This window comes from Procambarus clarkii, chromosome 67 (assembly GCF_040958095.1).
Source record: "Procambarus clarkii isolate CNS0578487 chromosome 67, FALCON_Pclarkii_2.0, whole genome shotgun sequence".
NCBI lineage: Eukaryota > Metazoa > Arthropoda > Malacostraca > Decapoda > Cambaridae > Procambarus > Procambarus clarkii.
This window is the reverse complement of record NC_091216.1, coordinates 2550871-2575254: the sequence shown is the minus strand read 5'-3', so window position 1 is coordinate 2575254 and position 24384 is coordinate 2550871. Positions and strand designations below refer to the sequence as shown.

At 48.9% G+C, this 24384-nt stretch overlaps 1 protein-coding gene across 1 annotated transcript in view; it reads right to left on the bottom strand.

Annotated features, from left to right (window-relative positions):
* Positions 1–224: 224 nt before the first annotated feature.
* The window catches only part of LOC123767774 (thrombospondin type-1 domain-containing protein 7B), a 65997-nt gene continuing 41837 nt past the window's right edge, over positions 225–24384 (bottom strand). Inside the window, exon 5 of the mRNA XM_069310731.1 lies at positions 225–1127. Within this exon, the coding sequence (XP_069166832.1) occupies positions 1052–1127 (76 nt within the window). The 3' untranslated portion in view covers positions 225–1051. The remainder of the gene's footprint in view (positions 1128–24384) is intronic.

The following is a 24384-nucleotide window of genomic DNA, read 5'->3' as shown; positions in this document are numbered from 1 at the left end:
ACACACACACACACAAATTCCACAAGCCTTTCAGGTATGGCTATTGGAACAAATCTTGACAAAGATAACTCTCACAGATACATAGTTACACAGTTATTTATGTAAATAATGACAATAATTAAAGATATATACTTAATGAGGAAGGTCTTGATGTGTTGCTCCACTGCGGAGTGACAGCCGGCTGTTTCACAGTGTTATATTACAAAAGGCAAGAATATACAGGATGACGACGTCTTCACTTTAATGACTAACATAAACAAAGAAAGTTGCTTCCAAAAATTATGCACACTTTAGAAGACGTAACTGAATGGACTGAAAGGGCAATGTCTTTCTAGTTTACCCATGCACAGTGGTGCTGTGTTAAGATCTTGTGTGTGTGGCTTACCAGTTGTTTTATGTTTATGTGCCACTTGTGACGCAGACAACACTCACTGCTACAGTCAGCATCAGGTATGACAACACTCATTGGCACAGGCACCATCAAGTGTGTGTATTTAGTGTTTTCTTTTGCGACTCTTCTGCCTCTGTCTGCTACAAAACTAAGAGAATGTTGCACTGAAGGATTTGCATCCCACAAGAAGCTGCTTCAACAAGTTTCTATGATTAAATCAAGTTTTGCCACTATGCACTTGTCTTAACGGTGAGTGGCGGGACACTGTCACTTGCACAAGCACTAGCAAGGGAAGGTGAAGCACTCTGGACCATTATGCAACACTCTTAACTAATGTATTCACTTTCGCATCTAAATTAGTCGATATGAAACACATGACTTTGACCAATATATATATAACGCTTGGGTCGGTCTGGAACAATTTAAATCATGTGTGAATCAGCGTGAACTAATGCATCTCACTTAAGTTTCACCTCAAACTAATGCACAATTTTCTTGCTCAGGTCTACTTATATATAAACTTTTGGTAGGTCTTCATTGTTATTGTAAATGTTTGTATTTAAAGATGCTGAGAGTCAGAAGAACCCCCAGTAACAGTGGAGGGAAGTCCTGGCCTTCACACGGGAATATGGGAGCCTTCACACTGGGCGATGGTGGTCTTCACACGGGACGATGTCGAAGGTTTTTCTGGCGTCTCAAAGTCAGTGGCGTCGTCGCCTGCTCTCGAGGACTTTGGCTGTAAAACAGAGAAAGTAATTAATTATCAAAAGAAGGCACCAAACCGGGAAGGCTATGTAGCACCATCAAATGTGCAGAATAATCAGAGGGCGCTAAATATCACCAAGGATGCCAATACGAGAACAGAAACGCATAAGGCGAACGATATAAAAAGTATCCGAATCGCCAAGAATTCTATCGAGGGACAAGCAACCGTGTGGGACCGTAGAAAAACAAGATACACGCTCGTTGTGGAAGTTAAGACATTCAACAAGAATAAGCACGACTGTTAGAGACACAATGCAATTTGGACAATAAGGAGCAGGGCGGCGCTCCATTAAGTGACCGTGAGTTAAGCGAGTATGGCCAATATGCAACCTCGCCAGAGCCGTTTCCCATCGCCGGTTATGGTGGTAGGCGGACGGCCATAAGGACACACACCTCTTAAGAGTACGCAGGTTGTTATCAGTAACAGAAGACCAACAATCCTGCCAATGCATAAGTCTGGAGGATGAATAAATGGGTAAAAGTCGAAATAAGGAAAACCTTTACGAGACATGGGACAAAATGGACAGCTTCCCTAGTGGCAGCATCTGCACCCTCATTTAAAGAGAGACAAATATTGCTGGGAACCCAGCAAAACTCAACTGACCTAAATTTAATGTGAATAAGAAACAGCCAATGCCGAATCTTGACAACCACCGGATGAACCGGATAAAGGGACCCAAGAGCCATGAGGGCACTACAAGATTCAACGACAACTACAAAAGAAGATTGACAACGACAAAGCAGGAGATGAAGAGCATAGAGAATAGCATAAAGTTCCGCTGTGAAGATGCTAGTCTCCGGAGGTAGGCGACGCATATAAGTGCTGTTAGGGAAAACAACAGAGTACCCTACACCGTTCGCAGACTTAGACCCATCGGTGAAGATGGAAACGGAGCAGGAGTGCGAAGAAAAGTGCTCAAGGAAAAGTAGTTTCAGAACCGTAGGAGGGGTAAAAGCTTAAGTGATGTGGGTTAAGGATGTTCAAAAGTGCAGAACGAGGACTCTCCAAGGGGGCAAGGAAGGATCAACACGAGGAGAAATATTAGAAATGTCGATCCGAAAGAGAATCCTGTAAGCGAGATAACTGGACAGAAAGAGGGAGGTGGTGAAGAGGAACAAGAACCACAGGAGGGGTAAAAGTTAAAGCACGACAGAGACGAGAGGAAGGATGTTGCAAGGACCGCGCAAGATAGCAAAAACAGCAGCGATCACGGCGGTCCTGGAGAGACAGGAACCCAGTGTCAACATACAAGCTGAGGACGGGAGTCGAACGAAAGGCACCAGAGCTGAGGTGCATCCCAATACGATGCAAAGCATCAAGACGGCGAAGAGTAGGAGGAGAAGCAGACGAGTAAGCAGCCATAATCGAGTTTAGACAAGACGAGAGAGGAATGTAAAGCGAGGAGAGTGCGCCTATCCACTCACCCAAGAAGTATGGGACAACACCGGAAGGAGGGTAAGGGCCTTAGAGCAATCAACTTGGAGGTAAGAGATATGGGGAGACCAAGACAAACGAGTGTCAAAAACCAACAACAAAAGCTTAGCGGAATCCTTATACACAATGGGGTGACCATAAAGCGACACAGAAGGATGAAGAACGACACGCTTCTGAGGAACAGTCATGGCACATGTCTTAGACATAGAGAACCTGAAGCCATGATTGGTTGCCCAAGACGACACGGCATCAATCGCAAGTTGAAGTCGCTGTTGAAGGAGAGGTGAATCATCACCCCAACAGCAAAGGGTAAGATCGTCGACGTAGAGAGTGGAGAAGACGCCAGAAGGAAGAGAGGAAAGAAGACCATTGAGGGCAACCAGAAAAAGAGTAGTGTTCAGAACACTACTTTGGGGCACACCTTCATATTGCTGAAAAGAGGCAGGGAGAGTGGTACCACTCCTCACGCGAAAGGAACAAAGAGAGGAAGGTTTGAAGAAAGAAAGGGAGATTACCACGAAGGCCTAAAGAATGAAGTTGGGATAGAATATGATACTGCCAAGTGGTGTGGTAAGACTTTTCCAGGTGAAATAGGACGGTAACAACGGAGGTCTTCGTAGCAAAAGCAGTACGAATATAGTCTTCCAAGTTTACCAAGACATCTGTTGTCTCCGCAGCAAAAGCAGTACGAATATAGACCTCCAAGTTCACCAGGACATTTGTTGTTCTGCGGCACTTGCGAAAACCAAATTGAGAAGGGGAGTGGTAGTAAAAGTGTTCTAAGAACCACATCAGACGAACGTTAACCATTTGTTCAAAGAGTTTGCAGACACAACTCGTGAGAGCAATAGGGCGAAAGTCCTTAGGGGATGTCCCCAGAGACCCTGGTTTTCGAACAGGGAGGACAACGGCATCGAGCAAGTCTTCAGAGACTGACGATGACTTCCAGACCCGATTATACAGACTCAGTAAATACCGAGACGTGCAAGGAGGGAGATGGCGAAGCATCTCATAATGAATGCCATCGGAGCCCGCCGCCGTAGAACCGCAAAGAGCAAGAGCAGACCGAAGTTCAGAGAGAGATAAGGGATCGTTATAGATTGAGGAAGATGAGAACCAGAGCTAACAGAAGAAGAGTGGGAACCCAGTTCGGTCGCGACCTGCAATGGGTCCGCCACATGAGTACCATGGAGGTGAAGGACCAGCGAGACATCAGGAATGAGCTTACCCGCTATCTTGCAGACACACTTCCATATCTGCGGCAGAGGAGTTTCGGACGTAATGGTGGAAACATAAGACTTCCAATACTCACACTTAGCTGTATGGATGTCCCTACGGTCCACCGTATTCGCCTTACGAAACAAAAGAAAAGAATCGGCTGTCTGCCGGCGGCGTGTCTCTTATAGGCTGCACGCTTACAGCGGATAGCCTGAGCACAATCTGCATTCCACCAGAGAACCCACTTCCGTTGTCTCTGAGAGAAACAGCGAGGAATAGAGCGAAGGGCAGCGTCAAAGATGGTGTCATGAAAAAGGAGGAGGGCGCGAGGGAGAGGTAGGAGAGAGCAGCACAGAGGATAAATAGGTTCCAGTCTGCGGATGAGTCACAATAACGTGGCCGAAGTATGTAGACCAGACCAAACACTAGAAGGTGAAGGGACGACGACGTTTCGGTCCGTCCTGGACCATTCTCAAGTTGATCGACTAGAGAATGGTCCAGGACGGATCGAAACGTCGTCGTCCACCTTCTAGTGTAGTCTGGTCAACAGATTCCAGTCTGCCTTAGCTAACGTAGGGGAGGAGAAGGGAGGGGGTGAAAAGATGAAAAGGTAACAAGGATGGGGAAATGGTCACTGCCATGGAGGTCATCAAGAACTCGCCACGTGAAATCCAAGTAAAGAGACAATGTGCAGAGAGAAAGATCAAAACAGGAAAGGGTGTGAGTCCGAGAGTCCAAATGAGTGGTTCATTAGAATTCAGAAGAGAGAGGGAAGAAGAGAGGCTGAATGGTTCGAGAAGGCGACCCCGGGTGTTTGTCAGGACATCACCCCAGAGGGTATGTCGACAATTAAAATCACCCAGTAGGAGGACAGGCTCTGGCAAGGAGTCCAGTAGATGTTTAAGATCGGGAAGAGAGAGCGGGACATTAGGGAGGAGGTAAATGGAACAAACCATGTACCATTTACGCAGAAAGACATGTGCAGCAGAACATTGGAGAGGAGGCAGAAAGAGTTGGGGGACTAAGGGGACATCAGAATGAATGAAGAAAGCAGAAGAGGATTGGGCCCCAGTAAAAGCCTGGGGGGAAGAGAGAAAGGAATAACCATGGAAGCGACCTGGATGAGCACCAAGCATCGGCTCCTGAAGACAGACAGAAATGGGCGAAAACTGAGAAATCCGAAGTTGGAGTTCATGGAAATTGGCGTAATATCTGCGAATATTCCATTGAAGAATAGACATCGACAAGAGGAGAAAGGACTGCAACAGAGTACAATGAAACAAGGGTGAAAAAGGAACACAGCACGTTAAAGAAGTGCAGGATCAGGATCAGGATCGGCGAAGTCAAGGTTAGGATGCATGGGTACACTGAGTAAGGATGGCAGGAAGGGAACGGGAGGACCGACCAGAGGCGAATGAGCAGGGTCTGGAGGAAGAGGAGGAAGGCGGTGGGGGGGGGGGCAACTGAAGGTCAAGGACAGGAGCAGGAGGGGCAGAAACCAGGAAGTGTACCTCAGAAAGGGCAGCAACCGAGAGGGAAGTGGGGGCCAAAGAAACCTCCATAGCAGGAACAGAGGCGCAACCCCCAAAATGGGAGGGGATGGAGCGAGAGAGTCAGAGGTAGGGGGCGAGGAAGAAAACGATGCCTTCTTACACGCCTGGGAGGAGGAAGGAGATGAGCCAAGCTTTGGCTTCTGACTCAGAGACAGACGTCCCAGCAACAACGGACTGGGCAATAGATTCAAACGTCTCAACAGGAGAAGGAGAGCAAACAACACGATGACCACTGGGAGAGCGTTGGACATCAGCCCACACAGACAGGTGGCGTGGAGAGCTAAGAGACGGAGGAGAAGGATGGGAAGGAGGATCGGAGTGAGACAAGGAAGAAGACACAGGAGGCAAGACAGAATGGGTAGAAAGAAGAGGAACCCCAGACAGAGAATCATGAGGGGGATCCTTCAGAACAAAACTTAAAGGAATACAGGAGGCGGTGGGCGTGTCTGGGACTAAGTCCTGGAAACGGTTGTGAGACTGAGAAAGGTGAGAAGGACGAGGAGAGGAAGAGTGCCACACGTGAGCATAAGAGACGTTAGCGTATGGCGGGAGACAGTGAACTTGGCACCTCGCCTCAGGAAAAGACAAACGTTCCCGTTGCTTCAGGTTGAGAACGGCTGCCTCAGGTTTGTAACGTACACATGTGCGGGAGAAGGTAGGGTGGGCCTAACCTCAATTGAGGTAGCGAGCCTGAGGAGAAGTGTACTCTGACTTAGAGTGACCTTTGTTCCCACACAAAGGAACAGAGAGAGAGAGAGAGAGAGAGAGAGAGTTCTGGAGCATTGGAGGGCACCATGCCCAAACCTCCAGCACTTATTACAGGAGAGGAGAGGGAATGTACTAAAGGACGGAGCACCTGTCACCAGCAAGAATGACAGAGGGTGGAAGGGTCCTACCATCAAAGGTAATCTTCACAACCTGAAGGGGCTGACGGCGACGATCACGAGGGGGACGAGTAAACGTGTCTACCTGGAGGACAGAATGGCCCTGGGCTTCGAGGATATGCCGAATATCTTTGGTGCAGTCCTGTAGATTCCTAACACCGGTTGCAACATGAGGTGGGAGGAGGAGAACAGTGCCAACACTGGGATTCAATTGAGCATTCTTGGAGACCTGAACAGGGGTCTCGCCAAGGCAATATAAGGCGGCCAAGCCGGTGGATGCATCCTGAGAAGGAGCAGCAACGAGACGTGTACTGAGACGGGTGGGGTTGAAAGTAACAGAAGCATCTACTGAATCAACAAGGTGCCTATGGAGGAAGAAATCGTCAGGTGGTGTAGAAACCAGAGGGAGGAGACCAAAGTATTTGGACAACGAAGGTCCAAATACTTTGGACCTATATACAGTACAAGGCTTGGTACACATCAGTACGGGAAGGAATCGAGCGAATGCGGCCGTAGCATGGACGGCGTTGAGAACCCCGAGAGAGTGAGAGAGGGAGGGGGTAAAAGGCGCAGTAGTCACAATGAGAGACTGAGCCATGCCAGTGGATGAAGTGGTCACCACTGTGGGGCTTGTGGCTTGACCAAATCACAGAGGAGGGAGGGGAGCCGAAGGGAGTAGTCAGGAGGGTCAAAGGAAGAGCAAGCGAGGTCAGGGCCCAATGTAGCGGGGGCTACAGAGCCTGGCCTTCCAACACAGTCCAACTCGGGGGCTTGGTCGCCCATACCACGAGCCCGAGAAGGTACAAGAAGAGCACAATGTGACATAAAACGAGAGGAAAGAGGAAAACGAGAGGAGTCACAATTAGAGGCAGGACACCCAACAAGAGACAGGTTGCCGATCTTGCCAAGGCCCTCTAGGGGTGTGTCATGATTATATGTCCCACAAACGCCACCTTAAGAACCATCAGTGACGAAAGGAGGATTGACAATAGATGCGTCCCCTCGCTCGCGATGTTGGGTACCACAGTTCTACGGGTGCAAGAGTATGCCTCCTCAAACATCCAGGCGTCAAAACAAAAGAAGGGCAAAAGAATAATAAAAACAAGCAAAAATTCGGCGGGATATGACGATTAGAAAGAAGAGGGAGGGGGGGGGGAGAAAAACGAAACATAAGGAAAAGAAAAAGTCGCCCAGGAGAATTCGAGAGGACAGCAGCAGGAGCATAAGGCCACAAAAGGACAGAGGACTGTCCCATGGAGCATCACACTCTTGGCACCTCCCCCCCCCCACCAATCCCCCTCATGGCAGCAACAGACCTGACAGGGAGGGGGTCATTATGGCGAAGGCATCAAGATGACGAAGGGTGGAAGAGAGGTAGATGAGTAAGCAGGACTATCATGATCGAGTTTAGACAGCACGAGTGAGGAATGTAAAGAGAGGAGCGTGCACCTATCAGTTCCATAAGGAGTGTGGGACAAGACCCTAAGTAAGTTAAGGGCCTTAGAGCATTCAGCGCGGAGGTAGGAGATATGGGGAGACCAGGACAAGCGAGTGTCAAAAATAAAGCCAAGAACTTTAGCAGAATCCTTATACAAAAGAAGATTACCATAAAGCGACAGAGGGGGTTGAAGGACGATCTTCTTCTGAATAAAGGTCATAGTACAAGTCTTAGCGGGAAAGAACTGAAAGCCATGATTTGTGGCCCAGGACGACACAGCATCAATCGCAAGTTGAAGCCGCCATTGAAGGAAAGGCGAATCATCACCTTGAGAGCAAAAGGTAAGATCGTCAACATACAGAGCGGAGAAAATGTCAGAGGGAAGGGAGGAAAGAAGACCACTGAGGGCAACCAAGAAAAGAGTAGTGCTTAGAATTAGAAATAGTGCTTGCATTAGTGCTCTTCTCTGAAGGAAGAGAGGGAGATTACCACGAATGCCAAAAAACGGAGTTGGGACTTAATATACTATCTCCAGGGGGTGTATTACGTCTTTTCCAGGTTAAAGAGAACAGTAGCAACTGAGGTCTTCACAGCAAAGGCAGTATGAATATAGACCTCCAATTCCACGAGGACATCAGTGGTGCTGCGAAACTTGCAATAGCCCAATTGAGAAGGAAAGAGGAGGTGATAGAGTTCCAAGAACCACATCAGACGGACATTGACTATATGCTCAAAGAGGTTGCAGACACAACTCGTGAGAGCAATGGGGTGGAAGCCTTTAAGGGGGTGACCCTACGGAAACAGGTTTCCAAATAAAAAGAACAATCGCCTCAAGCCAGTTCTCAGGGAGTGACGACGACTCCCAGACATGGTTATAAACACTCAGTAATTACTGGAACGTGCATGGAGAGAGATGGCAAAGCATCTCATAATGAATATCATCCGAACCTGTCGCCGTAGAACCACAGAAAACCTGAGCAGACTTAAGTTCTGAGAGAAAGAGGAAGAATCGTTATAGGGAAGTCGAAGAGAAAAGCAAAAATCTCAGGGAGAAGATTCAATAAGGGGCTTACGAGTAAGGAAAAAAGGAGGAAGATGAGAACTGTAGCTAACAGTCAAAAAGTTAGAACCCAGTTCAGTCGCGACCGACACCGGATCTTCCACAATAGAACAACGGAGGTGAGGGACTGTTGAGACATCTGGAACAAACTTATCTGCTATCATGTGGATTTCTTCCAGATCAGGGGCAAAGGATATAATGACAGATATGTCAGATATAATGGTGGAAACGAAACCCCTCACGTTTAGCCGTACGAATGTCACTACATGCCACTGCACTTGCCCTCCGAAACAAAAGAAAAAAAAACGTCGTCCTATGGCGACGGTGTTTCTTCCAGGCTGCATGCTTACAGCAGACAGCCCGAGCTCACACTGCGTTCCACCATGGAACGCACTTCCACGAGCCCCAGGATGTAGAGCGAGGAATAGAGCAGAGGGTAGCATAAAAACATCATGAAAGAGGAAGAGGGCTTGATGGAGAGGCAGATCAGAGAGGTCCGAAAGAGAAGTACACAAGGTGAAGAGGTTCCAGTCAGCCCTGGCAAACTGCCACCCAGGGAAGGAGAGGGGAGGGCGAAAAGAGAAGGAGGTGACATGGATGAGAAAACGGTCACTGTTTTGTAGGTCATCAAGAATCCGCCAAGTGAAGTGCAAATAAAGAGAAGACGAGCAGAGAGAACTGTCAAAGAAGAAAAGGGTGCGAATGTGGGAGTCAACATGAGTGGGTTCACCAGAATTCAGAAGAGACTGAGAAGAGAAGAGGACAAAATGTTCAAGAATGCAGCCCTGGGTGTTTGTGAGAACATCACCCCAGAGGGTAAGCCGACAGTTAAAATCACCCAAAAGGAGCACAGGCTCTGGTGAGGAGTCCAACAGGTGTTTAAGATCAGGAAGAGAAAGTGCGGCCTTCAGGAGGAGATAAATGAAACTGACTGTATACCATTTACTCACAAAGATGCGAGCCGCAGAACACTGGATGGACGACTGAAAAAATAAGGGGACGATGGGAATATCAACATGGGTCAAGAGAGCAGCAGAGGCATGGGCCCCAGCAACCGCTGGAGGGGCAGAGAGAAAGGAATAACCATGGAAGTGACCATGGCGAGCGCCAAGCATCGGCTCCTGGAGACAAACACAAAGCAGGCTGAGTTCATGGAAGTTGGTATAAAAACCACGAATATTTCATTGTATAGCAGACATAGACAAAAATGAGAGAACAGAAACAGAGATAACAAGGGAGAAACAAAGGAAAAGTAACATAGTAGACTAAGGAAAAACAAGATCAAGATCAGTGAAATTAAGGTGATGGGGCAGAGGTAAAGCTAGCAAAGATAACCGAGACAAGAGAGCGAGAGGTAACCAGAGATGAATGGACTGAGTCCGGAGCTGGAGGAGGCAACAGAGAGGGGCGGTCAAGCGATGAGGGGGCAGGACCGACAGAAACAGGTGAGGGCACCAAAGTAAGGGCAGCATCCAAGAGAAGATCAATGACCAAGGAAACCTCCATAGGAGGGACATGATACTCCACCACTGAAAAGGGAGGGGAAGCAGGGATAGTGTCGTGGTCGGAAGGCGAGGAATACATCGAAGCCTTCTTACCTGCTGGGGAGGAAGGAGGAGAGGAGCCAAGCTTACGCTCCTGATGTAGAAAAACAGGCGCACCATCAGCAATATACTGGGCGACCGGCTTGACAGTTTCAACAGGAGTAGAGCGGGAAACATGTCAAACGTTCTGGAGGACTGGGATTTGGATGGACAATCTCCTGAACAGACAGGCGGCGTGTAGGACCAAGAGACAGAGGGGAGGGCTGAGAAGAAAGAGTGGTGCGAGAAGGGAAGGAGGGCACATGAAACAAGGAAGACCGGGTAGGAAGGAAGGAAACACCAGATGGAGAACCAGGAAGAGGACCCTCTGGCCTAGAACGCAAAGGAGCAGACGAGGAGGTGATGTGGAGGATGTCAGGGTCCAAGGCCTCAAAACAGTTGCGAAACTGAGAAAGTGGGAGAGGACGAGAAAAAGGGAAACGCAACACACGAGCATAAGTCATGACAGAGAAAGAGGGACGACAGTGAGCCTGGTGCCTAGCCTCAGGAAAAGACAAATCATCATAATGCTTCAAATGGAGGACGGCTTCCTAAAATTTGTAATGCACACATGCGTGGGAGAAGGTTGGGTGGGCGTCACCGCAGTTGATGCAGAGAGTTTCGCAAGAGGGGCACAAGTTCCACACAAGGGGCAGAGAGAGACCTCACTAGTGCACCTGGAGGTCCCATGCCCAAATATCCAACACCTGCTGTAGAGGCGAGGAGAGGGGGGATGCACTCTTGAACGGAGCATCTGGCACCAGCAAGAATGACTGAAGAGGGAAGGGACGTACCATCAAACGTGACCTTCACAACGCGAAGAGGATGACGACGACCACGAAGGGGTTGAGTGAAGGTATCCACCTGGAGGATAGATTGGCCTTGAACCTCAAGGATATATTGAATATCTTCGTGACAGTCTTTAAGCTTCTTGACACCAGCCGTAACATGGTGCAGGAGAAGAATTGTGCCAATGCAGGAATTCAACCGGGCATTTTTGGAGATCCGAACAAAGGTCTCCCCAATGCAGGACAACGAACCCAAGGAAGCAGCCGCTTCCTGGGAAGGGACTGCAACAACACGGGTACCAGTAAGGGTGGGGTTAAAGGTGACCAACGTATCCACCGAATCAACAAGGTGTCTATGGAGAAATAAATCATCAGGACAAGTAGGGTTAACATGACTAAGATCAAAATACTTAGTCCATGTAGTAGAACCACACAAAGCCTGAAAAGGAGAATGGGAAGGAATCAAGAGCGAGTGCGGAGGTAATGATGCCGTGTACCCCCAGTGAGAGAAGGGGTAAAAGGCGCAGTTGTGACAACTAGTGGTGGAGCCACGCCAGGTGAGAAGGTCATCGCCTCAGAGGACTTGGGGCTGAACCCCGCCACATAGGTGGGAGGGGAGCAGAGAGTGTCAATCGAAAGAGTCCAAGAAGGAACATGGCTGTTATGGTATCAACACCATTATTGGAGAGCGGAGTGGCGATTTCGGCGCCATCTATGGATCTACACTACAACTCCCAGATATTTGGTGAGACGCAGACAACGCCATCTCTTGGCGGTGGTTTGACATCGGTGAAAGGCTCCCGTTTCATACCTCAGTTAGAAGGTGAGGTCGATGATGATGACCTCTGGTGGGTGGCGTAACGATATCAATGCCATCTTGGTTGTACATGCGATTACAATTTCAGTTCCCCAGTAGAAGGGTGCTATCCTAAGTTCACCCAGTATACTGTCTGTCTGGCTTAGGATTTTAATGTTCATAGAGGTGACATGATGAGGTGATTACGCTTTGGAAATCAGTTCACCTTGCGCAGTCCAGAACTCTTGACTTGGTCCTGTGAGAGGACAAAGTAGCCATCGTCAGTAGTAGCATGTGTTAGTTGCTGGACTTATGTAGTGTTGGATGGACCGATGTACCCGCGATTTGGCCAAGAGGAGTTACGAGACGACAGAAGTGTTCATCTGCTGAGAAATGCTGCTAGTGTGTTGCTAGAGACTTCTGCCAGGGTGATTGCTACTCCTGTAGGTGATTATTTGAGACCCCTGTCAGCTTGTTGCTGATGCTCTCTGCCAGAGTGTTTCTGGTAGTGTGAATGTGGGATATTAGGGCATCGTGACCATATGGTGTGTGTGGACTGGCCCATGTTGAGGAAGGTGAACTCGCCGGTGATTACCATTGAGCGTTGATGACGTGTATTTGAAGATAGTGGACTCGCCTGGATATGGAGAACACTGCAGATCTATTAAGTGTCCTGGATGAAAGTGACACAGTGGACATATGTTTAGTTATACTTCTATAGATAATATATTGGTAAAAGTGTAATTACATATTGTTTATCCCCCCTTCATTCCTTGCACTGTTTATAGCTACTGCCACTTCTTGAGAACTTGCCATTGACTTTGGGTAGGATCATAGATAAAGAGGCTACAAGGCATGTTAACAGAAAGAACCAAGTTATTGGGTCAAGCTGGCCATAAGAATGGTCAAGGCCCAATGTAGCAGGGGTAACAAAGCCCGGTCTTCCAATACAGTCTAACTGGGCTTGGGCGCACACCCCACGAGTCTGGGGAAGTGAAATGAGGGTCAACCATTGTCATAACAAGCGGGTATCACTTTCATTCTCGAATAAGCCCCCATACCCATCACAGAGCCACAATTAGATATGACACCCGACCAGACTGGGCCCCCAGGGGTTCATTGTGAGTATACGCCTAACAATCGCCACCTCAAGAACCGTCTGTTAGTTGAGATCGGGTTCAGTAACTAGGGCGAGGATTGACACTGAAAATGCCCCCTCGCTTGCAATGTCGAGTACCACAATTCTATGGCTGCGAGTGTGCATCTTCCCAAACACCCGGGCGTCAAAACAGATGATGTCCGAAAGAATAATAAAAAAAAAATCGGCGGGAAATGACAATAGAAAGGAGAAAAGGGGGAGAAAAAAGGAAACATATAGAAGATGAAAAGACTTTCATCACAATGAGTGAAGATGGCAGGAGGAACATAAAGCTTCAAAAGGACAGGATTGTCCCATGGAGCATCACACCCTGGCAGCCGTCCACCAAGCTCCCTCTCGACAACAGGATGGAAAAGGAGGCAGGTTGGTTCCAAGAAAATATGTAACACAAAGTGCTATGTAACTTTCTTCACAGCAGGCCTGGAAATAGTTAAATATATGCCTGCCCTTTGTTGTTAACCATTTATCATTTTAAAGTCTTTGCTGACCTCCCAATTCTCTGACGATATTGTGGAAGATCTTATTCAAAGGAAAATGCCTCGCCACTTCTCCAACGCGACCTCTCAACCAATAGGTCGCGTTTGCTCATTAGTCACATATGAAACATACTATGAAAAGTAATGGTTTACAAATATTTCCGGTTTCTATGCGAAAGACTTGATAGGATAGGTGGGTTCATTGGGTCCCCACCCCCACCTGGGTTAGAAGGTTGGATTATTGATGGAGAGGCAATGCTACTCATTAAGGACCCTCACCCACCAATAAAACACTTGCTTGAATTTATTTCCAACGGCTCATAAGACTGGGGAAAGAGTTCTTAAAGATATAAATGAGGGATACTTGATCAATACAAACACTAACCAGAAGAGACCGCCCACCATATAGTATTAGAGTAAGAACACCGCAAACTTTTCATTAAGAACTCTTTACATATCACGCGGAATGCCTTTAAACAAACGATACTCGCTCTATGGCCTTACATGCCAACATTGGGAGTGACTGCCCCAACGATCTCAATAAATAGACTAGACACCATCTCCTTCAAGGGCCCGACAGCGCACAACAAACAAGACCATAAATAGGAACATTGTGACCAGCATCACCGATATAATCGACAGATACAACGATCACAGAAGATCATATATTGGTGAACCACTACGTGCCTCTCACTCATCCTGCCATCAACCACCAACTCACAATCCTGCTTGTCCCACCAACCACAAGACCAAGTCAGAACTGCCACCTCGCACCACACCAACTGTCCAGCCCACACTGACTAAGACCTCACCTTGTCTTTCATAATTATGTAATGTCAAACCTGTTATTGTGTATCCATTCTCCTCCGCCGCCGACTGTGAGATATAGGAACTAAAATCAAGACAGAGATATAGTTTGATCACTTGAAGGATGAGGCCAAGCAAGGTATAATTAACACCAAGTAGAAGTGAAGACTTTACTACATTATTCACAATGAAAATATTATGCAGTCTACCACTATGTACAAAAATGTTTGAAGCAGAAGAAGAGAGTAATTTAAAGAGTGCTGTTATTCCCATTATGTAAAAAAAAATCAGATATGATAAATTAAAGAAATTTTAAGTCCCAGCTTGGGATGTAATTCAGTACAAATTCGTATCGGAACTGGCCCTTGAAACTCCTAGTTAGAAAATACTTGGACCAAGGTAAGTAAGTAAGTAATTATCAAAGGAAGGCACCAAACCGGGAAGGCTATGTAGCACCATCAAATGCGCAAAATAATCAGAGGGCACTAAATATCCCCAAGGATGCCAATACGAGAACAAAAACGCATAAGGCGAACGATATCAAAAGTATCAGAGTCACCAAGAATTCTATTGAGGGACAGGTGACCGCGAGGGGGGGGGGGGTCGGAAAGCAAGACACACGCTTGTCCTGGAAGTCAGGACATTCAAGAAGGACATGCACGACCGTAAGAGGGACAATGCAACTAGGACAATAAGGAGCAGGGCGGCGCTCCATCAAGTGACCATGGGTTAAGCGAGTATGGCCAATATGCAACCTCGCCAGAGCTGTTTTCCACCGCCGGTTACGATGGAAGGAGGACGGCCACGAGGAAACACAACATTTAAGAGTACGTAGTTTGTTACCAGTAACAGACAACCAAGAAGCCTGCCAACGGGTAAGGACGGAGGAATGCATAACCAGGTAAAAGTCGGAATACGGAATACCTTTACGAGAGATGGGACAAGAGCAGACAGCTTCCTTGGCAGCAGCATCCGCACGCTCATTTAAAGACACACCAATATGGCTGGGAACCCAACAAAACTCAACCGACTTAAATTTACTGTGAATAAGAAACAGCCAATGCTGGACCTCGACAACTACTGGATGAACCGGATTATAGGACCCGAGAGCCATGAGGGCACTACGATAGTCAACAACAACTACAAAAGAAGACTGACAACGAGAAAGCAGGAGACGAAGAGTATAGAGAATAGCATAATGTTCCGCTGTAAAGATGCTAGTCTCCGGAGGTAAGCGACACATATAAGTGCGATCAGGAAAAACAACAGAGTAGCCAACACCGTCCGTAGACTTAGACCCATCGGTGAAGACAGAAATGGAGCGGGAGTGAGAAGAAAAGTGCTCAAGGAAAAGGCGTTTTAGAACCGTAGGAGGGGTGAAAGCTTTAGTGATACGGGTCGAGGATGTACAAAACCGCAGAAGAGGGACTCTCTCCACGGGGGCAAAGAAGGAACAACACGAGGAGAAACATTAGAAATACGAACGGAAAGAGAGTCCTGTAGGCGAGATAACCGAACAGAAAGAGGGAGGTGGTGAAGAGGAACAGGAACCGCAGGAGGGGTAAAAGTTAAAGCACGACAGAGGCGAGAGGAAGGATGTTGTAAGGACCGCGCAAGATAGCGAAGACAGTAGCGATCACGGCGGTCTCGGAGCGACAGGAAGCCAGTGTCAACATACAAGCTAAGGACGGGAGTCGAACGAAAGGCACAAGAACTAAGGCGCAACCCAGTATGGTGCAAAGCATCAAGACGGCGAAGAGTAGAAGGAGAAGCAGACGAGTAAGCAGGGCAACCATAATCGAGCTTAGACAGGACGAGAGAGGAATGTAAAGCAAGGAGAGTGCACCTATCTGCCCCCCAAGACGTATGGGACAAGACCCGAAGGAGGGTAAGGGCCGTAGAGCATTCAACACGGATATAAGAGATATGGGGAGACCAAGACAAATGAGTGTCAAGGAATAACCCCAAAAGCTTCGCGGAATCTTTGTACTCAACGGGATGACCATAAAGTGACAAAGAGGGACAAAGAACGACCCGTTTCCGCGTAAAAGTCAAGGGACAAGTCTTAGAAGTAGAGAACCTGAAGCCATGATCGGTGGCCCAAGACGACACGGCATCAATTGCAAGTTGAAGCCGGCGCTGAAGGAGAGGCGAATCACCACCCTGACAGCAAAGGGTAAGATCATCGACATTGAGAGCGGAGAAGACACCTGAAGGAAGAGAGGAAAGAAGACCATTGAGGGCAACCAGAAAAAGAGTAGTGCTCAGAACACTAGCCTGGGGCACACCTTCGTATTGCTGAAAAGAGGCTGAGAGAGCGGTACCAAGGCACACCCAAAAGGAACGACGAGAGAGGAAGCTGCAGAGAAAAAGAGGGAGATGACCACGAAGGCCAAAAGAATGAAGTTGAGATAGAATATGATATCGCCAAGTGGTGTCGTAAGCCTTTTCCAGGTCAAAAAGGACGGTAACAACGGAGGTCTTCGCAGCAAAAGCAGTACGAATAAAGACCTCCAAGTTCACCAGGACATCTGTCGTGCTGCGGCACTTGCGGAAACCAAATTGAGAATTGGAGAGGAGGTGATGGTGTTTCAGGAACCACATCAGACGAACGTTAACCATACGTTCAAAGAGTTTGCAGACACAACTTGTGAGGGCAATAGGGCGAAAGTCCTTAGGGGAAGTACCCAGAGACCCCGGTTTGCGAACAGGGAAAACAACGGCATCGAGCCAGTCCTCAGGGACTGACAACGACTCCCAGATCCGATTATACAGACTCAGTAAATACTGAGACGTGCACGGAGGGAGATGGCGAAGCATCTCATAATGAATACCATCGGAGCCCGCCGCCGTAGAACCGCAGAGGGCCAGGGCAGAACGAAGTTCAGAGAGAGAGAAGGGATCATTATAGGGAAGCCGAAAACGAGTGCAGAAATCTAAAGGACGAGACTAAAGGACAGGTTTACGAAGAAGGAAAGATTGGGGAAGATGAAGACCAGAGCTAACAGAAGAAATGTGGGATCTCAGTATGGAAGCGACCTGCAACGGGTCCGCCACAAGAGTATCATGGAGGTGAAGGACCGGTGAAACATCGGGAAGGAACTTACCCGCTATCTTGCGGATACGCTTCCAGATCTGGGGCAGAGGAGTTTCGGAAGAAATTGTTGAGACATAAGATGCCCAACATTCACGTTTAGCCGTACGGATGGCCCTACGGGCCACCGCACTCGCTTTCTGAAAGAAAAGAAAAGAATCAGTCATCTGCCTATGGCGGAGCCTCTTCCAGGCTGCATGCTTACAGCGGACAGCCCGAGCACAGTCCGCATTCCACCAGGGAACACACTTACGTGGACCCCGAGAGGAAGAGCGAGGAATAGAGCGGGGGGGCAGCGTTGAAGACAGTGTCATGAAAAAGGAGGAGAGTGAGTGAGAGAGGCACTGAGGGTAAATAGGGTCCAGTCCGCCTTAGCAAACTGCCACCTAGGGAAAGAGAGGGAAGGGCGAAAAGAGAAAAAGTAAACAAGGATGGGGAAATGATCACTTCCATGGAGGTCATCAAGAACCTGCCACGTGAAATCTAAGTAAAGAGAAGAAGAGCAGAGAGAAAGATCAAGACAAGAAAGGGTGCGAGTCCGAGAGTCCAAATGAGTGGGCTCACCAGAATTCAGAAGAGACAGGGAAGAAGAGAGGAGAAACGGTTCAAGAAGGCGACCCCGGGTATTCGTCAGAACGTCACCCCAAAGAGAATGACGACAATTGAAGTCACCCAGCAGGAGCACAGGATCCGGCAAGGAGTCCAAGAGGTGTTTCAAATCAGGAAGAGAAAGCGGGACACTCGGGGGGAGATAAATGGAACAAACTGTGTACCAGTTCCCCACAAAGATACGAGCAGCAGAACAATGGAGAGGCGAAGGAAAAAGTAAAGGAACAAAGGGAACATCAGCACGAATCAAGAGAGCAGAAGAATTAGAAGCCCCAGCAACGGCTGGGGGGGGTGGGGGGGAGAGAAAGAAATAGCCACGAAAACGACCAGGACAAGCACCAAGCATCGGCAAGCACCAAGCACCAGGTCGTTTCCTGCCGACCTTTTGCTTGTTTTGGTTATCCCCTTTGGACTTCTATTTTGACGCCCGGGTGCTGGAGGAGGCATACTCTTGCACCCGTATAACTGTAGTACCCAACGTCTCGAGCGAGGGAAACCTTTTATTGTCAATCCCCCCTTTCATCGCTGAACCCGATCGCGAAGGACTGATGGTTCATAAGGTGACGTTTGTGGGGCGTATACTCACGACGCACCCCTAGGGGGCCCCGGCACGATCGGCGATAGCTTCCTGCTGGGTGTCCTGCCTCTAATTGTGGCTCCATGGTGCGTATGGGGGCACATTCGTGGGTGAACTGGTCTCTCTTCGTCTGTATGTCGATGAATGTTACTGTTGTACCCTATCAGGCTCGTGGGGTGGGCGACCAAGCCCCCGAATCGGCCTGTATTGGAAGACTGGGCTCTGTAGCCCCCGCTGCGTTGGGCCTCGATCTTGCTCCTCCTTTGACCATCCTGATTTCTTCCCCCAGCTCCCCTCCCTCCTTTGTGGTTGGGACGAGCCTCAAGCCCCCAGTGGTGACCACTTCGTCCCCTAGTGCGGCTAAATCTCTCGTTGTGACTACTGCACCTTTTAACCCCACTCTCTCCGGGGGTTCTCAACGCCGTCCGTGCCACGGCCGCACTCGCTCGATTCCTTCCCGTACTGATGCATATCAGGCCTTGTTTTGTCCAGTTTCATGGGCCAAATACTTTGATCTCCTCCTTCTTGATTCTGCGCCTCCTGATGATTTCTCCCACCATCAGCATCTTGTTGATTCCGTGGATGACTCTGTTACCTTCAAAACCCACTCGTCTCGGTGCACGTGTCGTTGCTACTCCTTCTCAGGATGCAGCTTCCCGCTTGGCTGCCTTATCCTGCCTTGGCAAGATCCCTGTTCGGGTCTCAAAGAACACTCGGTTAAATGCCAGTGTTGGCACTATTTTCCTCCCGCCCCGTGTTGCGACCGGTGTTCGGAATCTGCAGGACTGCCACCTTGATATTCTGCATATCCTTGATGCCCAAGGCCATTCTGTCCTCCAGGTCGACTCGTTTAATCATCCCCCTCGTGGTCGTCGCCGTCAACCCCTTCGGGTTGTGAAGATTACCTTTGATGGTAGGACCCTTCCATCCTCTGTCATTCTTGCTGGTGCCAGGTGCTCTGTCCAGGAGTACATTCCTTCTAGACTTTGTAACAAGTGCTGGAGGTTTGGGCATGGTGCCCTCCGCTGCTCTGGGACAGTCTCTCTCTGTCCTTTGTGTGGGGGCGAAGGTCACTAAGTCGGAGTGCACTTCTCCCCAGGCTCGTTGCCTCAACTGCGGTGAGGCCCACCACAGTTGGGCCTCACCTTCTCCCGTGCCTGTATCCATTACAAGCTTGAGGCAGCCATCCTCAACTTGAAGCACCGGGAGCGTTTATCTTTTCCTGAGGCGAGGCGCCAGATTCGCCGGCTCCCGCCTTATGCTCGTGTGTTACCTCTACCTCTCCTGGTCCTTCCCACCTTCCTCAGACCCACAACCGTTTCCGGGCCTTGGACTATGATACACCCACTGCCCCCTCCTCTGTTCCTTTGAGTTATGTCCAGAAGGGTCCCCTCCTGGTCCTCTGTCTGGGATTCCCCTTCTTTCTGCCTGGTCTGTCATGTCTCCTATGTCTTCTTCCTCGTCTCCCTCCGATCATCCTTCCCCCTCCATCTATTGAGTCTCCCCGCCGCCTGTCAGTGCAGGCTGATGTCCATCGCTCTCCTACCGGCCGTCGTGTGTGCTCTCGTTCAGCTTCTCCTGTTGAGACGCTGGAATCTGTTGCCCAGTACGTAGTTGCTGGGACACCTGTCTCTAAGTCAGAAGCGTAAGCCTGGCTCCTCTCATTCCTCTTCCCCAGCGGGTAAGAAGGCTTTGCTTTCTTCCTCGGCCCCTACTTCTGACTCTATCGCCCCTTCCCCTTCCATTTCAGTGGTTGTGCCCCCTGTTCCTGCTATGGAAGTTTCTTTGGCCCCCGCATCCCTCTCGGTTGCTGCTCTTGCTGAGGTACGCTCCCCTCTTTCTATTCCCCCTCTTCCTGCTGCTGTCCTTGACTACTCCTCTTGGTTGCCTCCTCCTCCTCCTCTGGACCCCGCCTGTCCACCTCTGGTCTGTTCTCCCGCTTCCTTCCTTCCATCTTTGCTCAGTTTACCCATGCCCTCTGACTTTGCTGACCCTGATCCCGAACCTGATCTTCTTTAACGTGCTATGCTGCTCTTTCGCCTTTGTTTTTTCCTTGTTCTCAGTTGTTGTCCTTTCTCTTCTTGGCGATGTCTATTCTTCAATGGAACGTTCGGGGTTATTACGCCAATTTCCTTGAACTCCAACTTCTGATTTCGTGATTTTCACCCCTTTGTGTCTGTCTCTAGGAGCCGATGCTTGGTGCTCGTCCTGGTCGCTGTTGTGGTTATTCCTTTCTCTTCCCCCCCCCCCCCCCCACCCCGCCCAGTTGTTCCTGGGGCTCATAACTCTTCTGCTCTCTTGATTCGCTCTGATGTTCCCTTTGTCTCCTAACTTTTTCCTTCACCTCTCCATTGTTCTGCTGCTCGTATCATTGTTGGGAAATTGTACACTGTTTGTTCCATTTATCTCCCCCTGAGTGTTCCGCTTTCTCTTCCTGATCAGAAACACTTACTGGATTCCTTGCCGGAGCCTGTGCTCCTGCTGGGTGATTTCAATTGTCGTCATTTCCTTTGGGGTGATGTTCTGACGAACACCCGGGGTCGCCTTCTTGAGCCGTTTATCCTCTCTTCTTCCCTGTCTCGTCTGATTTCTGGTGAGCCCACGCATTTGGATTCACGGACTCGCACCCTTTCCTGTCTTGATCTTTCTCTTTGCTCGTCTTCTCTTTACTTAGATTTCATGTGGCAGGTTTTTGATGACTTCCATGGCAATGACCATTTACCCATTCTTGTCACCTTTTTCTCTTTTCGCCCTCCCCTACCCTTCCCTAGGTGACAGTTCGCGAAAGCGGACTGGAACCTCCTTAGTCTCAGTGCTACACTCTCTGATCTCTCCCTTCTGCCTCTCCCTCGCTCTCTCCTCCTTTTTCATGACACTGTCTTCGACGCTGCCCTCCGCTCTATTCCTCGCTCTTCCTCTCTTGGAAGAAGAGCTCTCTTCTTCTCTTCCTCTGTCTACATTCCCTGGTGGAATGTAGACTGTGCTCGGGCTGTCCGCTGTAAGCGTGCAGCCTGGAAGAGACACCGCGGTCGGCAGACTGCCAATTCTTTTCTTTTCTTTCGGAAGTTGAGTGAGGTGGCCCGTAGGGTCTTCCGTATGGCTAAACGTGAATGTTGGGCATCTTATATCTCCACCATTACGTCCGAAACTCCTCTGCCACAGATCTGGAAGCGTATCCGCAAGATAGCGGATAGGTTCGTTCCCGATGTTTCACTGGTCCTTCACCTCCATGGAACTCGTGTGGCGGGCCCGTTGTAGGTCGCTAGCGAACTGGGTTCCCAATTTTCTTCTGTTAGCTTTGGTTTTCATCTTTCCCAATATTTCCTTCTTCGTAAACCAGTCCTTGAGTCTCGTCCTTTAGATTCCTGCACTCGTTTTCGACTTCCCTATAACGATCCCTTCTCTCTCTCTGAACTTCGTTCTGCCCTGGCCCTCTGCGGTTCTACGGCGGCGGGCTCCGATGGTATTCATTATGAGATGCTTGGCCATTTCCCTCCGTGCACGTCTCGGTATTTACTGAGTCTGTATAATCAGATCTGGGAGTCGCCGTCAGTCCCCTGAGGACTGACTCTATGCCGTTGTTTTCCCTGTTCGCAAACCAGGGTCTCTGGGAACATCCCCTAAGGACATTCGCCCTATTGCCCTCACATGTTGTGTCTGCAAACTCTTTGAACGTATGGTTAACATTCGTCTGATGTGGTTCCTGGAACACCATCACCTCCTCTCCCCTTCACAATTTGATGTCCGCAAGTGCCGCAGCACGACAGATGTCCTGGTGAACTTGGAGGTCTTTATTCGTACTGCTTTTGCTGCAAAGATCTCCGTTGTTGCCATCCTTTTTGACCTGGAAAAGGCTTACGACACCACTTGGCGATATCATATTCCATCTCAACTTCATTCTTTTGGTCTTCGTGGTCATCTCCCTCTCTTTCTCCGCAGCTTCCTCTCTCGTCGTTCCTTTCGGGTGCGACTTGGTACCGCTCTCTCTGCCTCTTTTCAGCAATACGAAGGTGTGCCCCAGGGTAGTGTTCTGAGCACTACACTTTTTCTGGTTGCCCTCAATGGTCTTCTTTCCTCTCTTCCTTCAGGTGTCTTCTCCGCTCTCTATGTCGATGATCTTACCCTTTGCTGTCATGGTGATCATTCGCCTCTCCTTCAACGCCGGCTTCATTTTGCGATTGATGCCGTGTCGTCTTGGGCTACCGATCATGGCTTCAAGTTCTCTACTATTAAGACATGTGCCATGACATTTACTCGGAAATTGGTCGTTCTTCGTCCTTCTGTCACTTTATGGTCATCCCCTTGAGAACAAAGACTCCGCGAATCTTTTGGGCTTATTCCTTGACACTTAATTGTCTTGGTCTCCCCATATCTGTTACCTCCGTGTTGAGTGCTCTAAAGCCCTTACCCTCATTCGGGTATTGTCCCACTTTTCTTGGGGGGCAGATAGGCGCACTCTCCTTGCTTTACATTCCTCTCTCGTCCTGTCTTAGCTCGATTATGGTTGCCCTGCTTACTTTTCTGCTTCTCCTTCTACTCTTCGCCGTCCTGATGCTTTGCACCATACTGGGTTGTGCCTCAGTTCTGGTGCCTTTCGTTCGACTCCCGTCCTTAGCTTGTATGTTGACACTTGCTTCCTGTCTCTCCGAGACCGCCGTGATCGCTACTGTCTTCGCTATCTTGCGCAGTCCTTACAACATCCTTCCTCTCGCCTCTGTCGTGCTTTAACTTTTAACCCTCCTGCGGTTCCTCTTCCTCTTCACCACCTCCCTCTTTCTGTCCGGTTATGTCGCTTACAGGATTCTCTTTCCGATCGTATTTCTGATGTTTCTCCTCATGTTGTTCCTTCTTTGTCCCCGTGGAGATTCCCCCTTCCGCTGTTTTGTTCATCCTTGACCCGCATCATTAAAGCTTTTACCCCTCCTATGGTTCTAAAACGCCTTTTCCTTGAGCACTTTTCTTCTCACTCCCGCTCCGTTTCGGTCTTCACCGATGGGTCTAATTCTGCGGACGGTGTTGGCTCCTCTGTTGTTTTTCCTGATCGCACTTATATGTGTCACTTACCTCCGGAGAATAGCATCTTCACAGCGGAGCTTTATGCTATTCTCTATGCTCTTCGTCTCCTGCTTTCTCGTTTTCAGTCTTCCTTTATAGTTGTTGTTGACTCTCGTAGTGCCATCATGGCTCTCGGGTCCTTTAATCCGGTTCATCAAGTAGTGGTCGAGATCCAGCATTGGCTGTTTCTTGTTCACAGTAAATTTAAGTCGGTTGAGTTTTGTTGGGTTCCCAGCCATATTGGTGTGTCTTTAAATGAGCGTGTGGATGCTGCCGCCAAGGAAGCTGTCTGCTTTTGTCCCATCTCTCGTAAAGGTATTCCATATTCCGACTTTTACCCGTTTATCCATACCTCCATCCTTACCCGTTGGCAGGCTTCTTGGTCGTCTGTTACTGGTAACAATCTACGTACTCTTAAATGTTGTATTTCCTCGTGGCCGTCCTCCTACCACCGTAACCGGCGATGGGAAACGGCTCTAGCGAGGTTGCATATTGGCCATACTCGCTTAACCCATGGTCACTTGATGGAGCGCCGCCCTGCTGCTCAATGTCTTAATTGCATTGTCCCTTTTACGGCCGTGCATGTCCTTCTTGAATGTCCTGACTTCCAGGACGAGTGTGTGTCTTGCTTTCTGACGACACCTCCCGGTCACCTGTCCCTCAATAGAATTCTTGGTGACTTGGATACTTTTGATA